This window comes from Penaeus chinensis, chromosome 35 (genome assembly GCF_019202785.1).
Source record: "Penaeus chinensis breed Huanghai No. 1 chromosome 35, ASM1920278v2, whole genome shotgun sequence".
Taxonomy (NCBI): Eukaryota; Metazoa; Arthropoda; class Malacostraca; order Decapoda; family Penaeidae; genus Penaeus; species Penaeus chinensis.
Window position 1 is genome coordinate 26,304,386 of NC_061853.1, and position 5,000 is coordinate 26,309,385.

A 5,000-nucleotide genomic window follows, 5' to 3' on the forward strand; every position below is an offset into this window, starting at 1 on the left:
TCTCTCTCTCTCTCTCTCTCTTACGGGGGGAGGGGTGCAAATCTCGTAGGTTGTTTGCGCTATACAAACTTGAATTGAAATTATAAAAAAAATATAATAATAATGCAAAGTATGCGCCCAGTAGCGTATGGGCGTGGGGCAAAATCCTACCTCTCTAAGTATCATTGAAAATGTATTATTATTATTATTATTATTATTATTATTATTATTATTATTATCATAATCATTAATATTGTTATGACTATGATTATCATCATCATTATTATCATTAATATATCATTATCATTATTTTTTATTGCTATATTATCATCATCAATATAATTATTATCATTATCATTATTAATATCACCATTATTACCATCATCGCCACTACTACTGTGACAGCATGACACAGCAAAATGAGTCACCTTGATAAAGGACAACAAAACAGACGTAACAAAAACTGACAGCAGCTGATTATGACACCCCATGACGTGTTGACAAAACGAACCCGATACGGTAAGATTCAACAACCTGTCAGCGTTGGTATTTGTGACAACCAGGACTATGAATCGGTGTGCCGGCGTGAGGGCCAAAAGAGGTGCCAGTTCCCTCTCGCTTATGGTTGGCACTTCGGTGGGAGAGCAGAGGCATCGGCGCCAGTAGGGGCGTGACACGAGACGGCTCCTGATGGTCGCTAGGGATGGCAGAGCGCGCCCGCCCCCACGCACGCCTCTGAGGGGGAGGGGGAGGATAATAATTAAGGTTATTTTAGCTTGATAATGAAAGGTATTTGAAAGTAAGGGGATAAGTCATGTTTTTTTTTTTTTTTTTTTTTTCTTTTTTTCAGTAAGTGACGGCAGCAAGAGAACCTGAAGCTTGGGTGAGATAACGCAATCATCCAAAAACATAACAACGAATAACTTAGTGTTGCAAAATAAATCAATAAATATTGATAAAAAAATACACACACACTCACACACACACACACACACACATACACACAATTATGTGTGTGTGTGTGTGTGTGTGTGTGTGTGATAGATAGATATATAGATAGAGAGAGAGAGAGAGAGAGAGAGAGAGAGAGAGAGAGAGAGAGAGAGAGAGAGAGAGAGAGAGAGAGAGAGAGAGAGAGAGAGAGAGAGACAGAGAGAGAGAGACAGAGAAGAAAGACAGAAGAAACACAAAAAAGCTAGAGAAACGAATCCGAGCAACAAATACAAAGCTCCAAAAATCACACACACAATTACCAATCACACCGAACCGCAAACAACTCTACGATCCAACAAACACACACGAAACCACTTACCTCGTAGGAGCGCGTAACTGTCCACTTAACTGGCGAAGGACCGAGGGACAGGCCACAACGCTCCCGACGTGGGACTCTTCGCCCTTTGCCACGCCCTCGCCAGAATCCAACCTGTGCGATTGGGATTGGGAGCATAGGTAAGAAGGAAGATGGCGTAAAAGGGGGGGATGAGGGGAGAAAGGAATGGAAGAGAGAGAGAGAGAGAGGGGGGGAGGGGGGAAGGGAAGAAAAGAAAGGAGGGGAAAAGGGGAAAGGAGGGCAGTAGAGGGGATGAGAGAGAGAGAGAGAGAGAGAGAGAGAGAGAGAGAGAGAGAGAGAGAGAGAGAGAGAGAGAGAGAGAGAGAGAGGGAGGGAGGGAGGGAGGGAGTAATAGAGACAGACAAAGACAGACAGACAGGGGCAGCGATACTAATGTAGAAAAAAAGGCAAGGATGAAAATGAAAGTACGTATCGTGCACTTAATTTTCCTTGTCTTTATGAAAAAATACAGGTATTTCAGATGTAAATATAATAGAAACCGGACATATGTATCTCTTGTGCTGTGAATATACGCATTCTCATTCACACCATTATCTAATTTGTCACAATGAACACTGTTCAGTTGTAGCATAATTTGATTATATTCTCTATATAATGATACAGTTCAAAACATCTGTTAGTATCTTAAAATTTCAGTTATCTGTGGATAAAACTTAATAATAGGCGTGTCTGTAAGTATACTTTCACACACACACTCACACTCACACTCACACTCACACTCACACTCACACTCTCACTCTCACTCTCACTCTCACTCTCACTCTCACTCTCTCTCTCTCTCTCTCTCTCTCTCTCTCTCTCTCTCTCACACACACACACACACACAAAAAAAAAAAAAAAAAATGGTTGGCTGTTTCCAGTGATAGCTTTCAGCTTGAATGAGGTAACAATCCAGGCATAAAAAAGTGATAAGGTAATCTAATCAACCCTTGCACTTGCATCAGAACCATCACCAGCTCACCTCTCCTGCCACATGGTACAATAATCTTCAATTTCTCTTCATACTGCAGTCTTCTTTTATTTTATCTTTATTACTAATTAATAGCGTTTGGTCGAGTGGGTGTCCGAATGACCGCATGGCAGGAATGAGTAAACAATGGTTATTTGTCAGTCCCTTGATTCTCGTTTCAGAACAGCTTGTAAATTGTTTTCTTAAGTTTATATAGTAATATTATTATATCTATCTATATCCATCTATCTATCTGTCTATCTATCTATCTATCTATCATTCTATCTAAACAATATCTTCAAGTGAAACCTTTTTTCATGTCGTTTCATTCCTTCCCTTTCAACAGATCTGCCCTTACCTACAGAGCCTCCTGACGGGGCTGATCTTGACCGAAATTCCTGACGGGGCTTCCTGCTGGCCACGCTCGCTCCCCGCAGATACCGACATCGGGGAGAAGAGGCAGAGGCTCGTCGATGTCTCTGCTTCACGCTCTCGTCATGTTCTGCTTTAAAGAAAAAGGTATTCTGAGTGAACGTTGAAGTCAATGGCTGATCGAAATAGTGGGTGACATTTTAAGTTTTTGTTTTTGAATGAGAATATTTGAATATCTTCACAATGCAAGAGATGTATTTGACCGGTTTCGATTATATCTTCGTCGGAAATACATACATCGGATAAACTATAGAGTATGTGTGTGTATATATGTATATGTGTGTATATATATATATATATATATATATATATATATATATATATATATATATATATATGTTATATATTTATATATCAGGCATGTGATGACGTAACGCCTGCTTTCTGTGTCGTATTATGCCATGTATCTTTCTCCCGGATGTGCTGGCGATTTCCACGGTATTGCTGAAGTATCAGCTAATCGCCTGGGGAATGTTACACGGCGGTATTATGAGAATATTATTAAAAGAGTTGGTCTGATCTTACTAGTATGTTCTCCGCCTTCTTTCTGAGGTTCAGCAGGAAGCCTCTGGGATATTTATGTTTCATGAAACAATTAATTATATAGGCACCCTCATCTTCAAGAAATCCAGGGCTGACCTACGTCATCATAGGACTTTCAACGCCATGGTGATATATGTAGATGAAGCTTGAGATCTACCGAACTGGGAGGAGGCAGAAATAGTCTATGGAGGACTGAACAAACAGAAAAAGAAAAATTATGAAAGCTGCATACATCACGACGGAGAAAAATGTCAACACAGCATCGGGCAGATTCAAATTATCCAAGGTCACGGCAGAAATTATGCGGATAACGAGTGGGAGTTCACAGTCGTCAGATAGTTCGTCACATAAACACAGAAAAAAAAAAAAAACAGCTAACAATACATTTACAGAAGTCATAATCACCTGTTATCGAGAAGTCACTTGTTCATTAACAGATAAGGGAATTTTATGCCTGTATCTGAAAAGGCAAGATCTCGATTTTCTATTTCTTTGATATTTGAATCGCTATATAGTTAAATACATCAGGTGTTGCCTTTTTTCCTTCGCCATCTCAGTAATGCAAATGGAGCAAATCTGTCTGGAAGTATAACATTAGTTGAATGAACATGACAAGCAGTGGTAACAACCTATTATTCAACTTCAAATCCCCGTTAAGCTGAATTTCTTCTTTTAAATCCTAATTTGCCGTCTTCATGTGTTTAGAAAAAATATTTTGAGCTATCATGATCACCCTTTGACTACGAAAGACATTATTATAATACCCGCATAATGTTGCATCAGTGTGCATTTAAGCTTATAATTCACCTTAATCAAGTTGTATAACAAAAAGGCATAATATCTATCAATTCTTTTTATTCTTATTCATTTATTTGTCTGTTTAATCATTCATTTATTGTTATTATCATTATTATTGTTATTATTACCATTATTATCATAATTATCATTATGATTATCATTATGATTATTATTACCATCATCATGATCATCATCATCATTATCCTCATTATCAATACTGTCCCTATCATTACTAGTATCATTATTACCATTATTAGTAATCGAAACACTTCAATGTAAGCCTCATCTGATGTCGCCGTGAAGCATTTTCTGCATCAACGACCATCACTATCAGATCACACTTGTCATTGTCTCTCTCTACACAGTCTGATGTTTTCTTGTCACGCCCTTTGCTAACCCACTGTCTTTGTGGTCGGGGGAATTCATGGGTAAACGACCAACAGGGTTTTGGTCGTTTCATCAAGAGGGAATAACGGAGAAATTAACATGGATAATCGACTGACATTATCATCATGTCAGCTTTTAATGTTGGGTAATCATACAAATCCATATTTGCGGTTTTTGTTTGTTTGTTTTTTGAGGATTTTGGAAGTCACACGCACACGTACTCGTACTCGTACGCACACGCACCCCCACCCCCACCCCCATACACACAAACAAACAAACAGACAAACACGTATCCTGCAAGTCGTTGGGTCATCCGATTGTGTAGTGCATTTTCTTTCCCTTTTTTTTTTTTTTTATCTACCTACGGGTTTATGTTTATGGTCTCGTTCTCTCTACGTGAGGTTAGACGGATGAGGTGAATGTATAGTCCGATCATGTGATTTAGTCTGTGGTTGTTTTCTGTGTTGTATGATTCAGCATTTTTAGTGAATGACTCATGTGTAAACTATTCACACACATAGACGCACACAAATATACATGCAATCATTAATGCAAGCAGAC

At 38.8% G+C, this 5,000-nt stretch overlaps 1 protein-coding gene across 1 annotated transcript in view; it reads right to left on the reverse strand.

Annotated features, from left to right (window-relative positions):
• Positions 1–5,000, reverse strand: part of LOC125044497 — an 8,625-nt gene that overhangs the window by 1,810 nt on the left and 1,815 nt on the right. Inside the window, exons 2-4 of the mRNA XM_047641188.1 lie at positions 2,638–2,781; positions 1,292–1,402; positions 514–714 (exon numbers count right to left, since the gene is read on the reverse strand). Of these exons, the coding sequence (XP_047497144.1) occupies positions 514–714; positions 1,292–1,402; positions 2,638–2,726 (401 nt within the window). The 5' untranslated portion in view covers positions 2,727–2,781. The remainder of the gene's footprint in view (positions 1–513; positions 715–1,291; positions 1,403–2,637; positions 2,782–5,000) is intronic.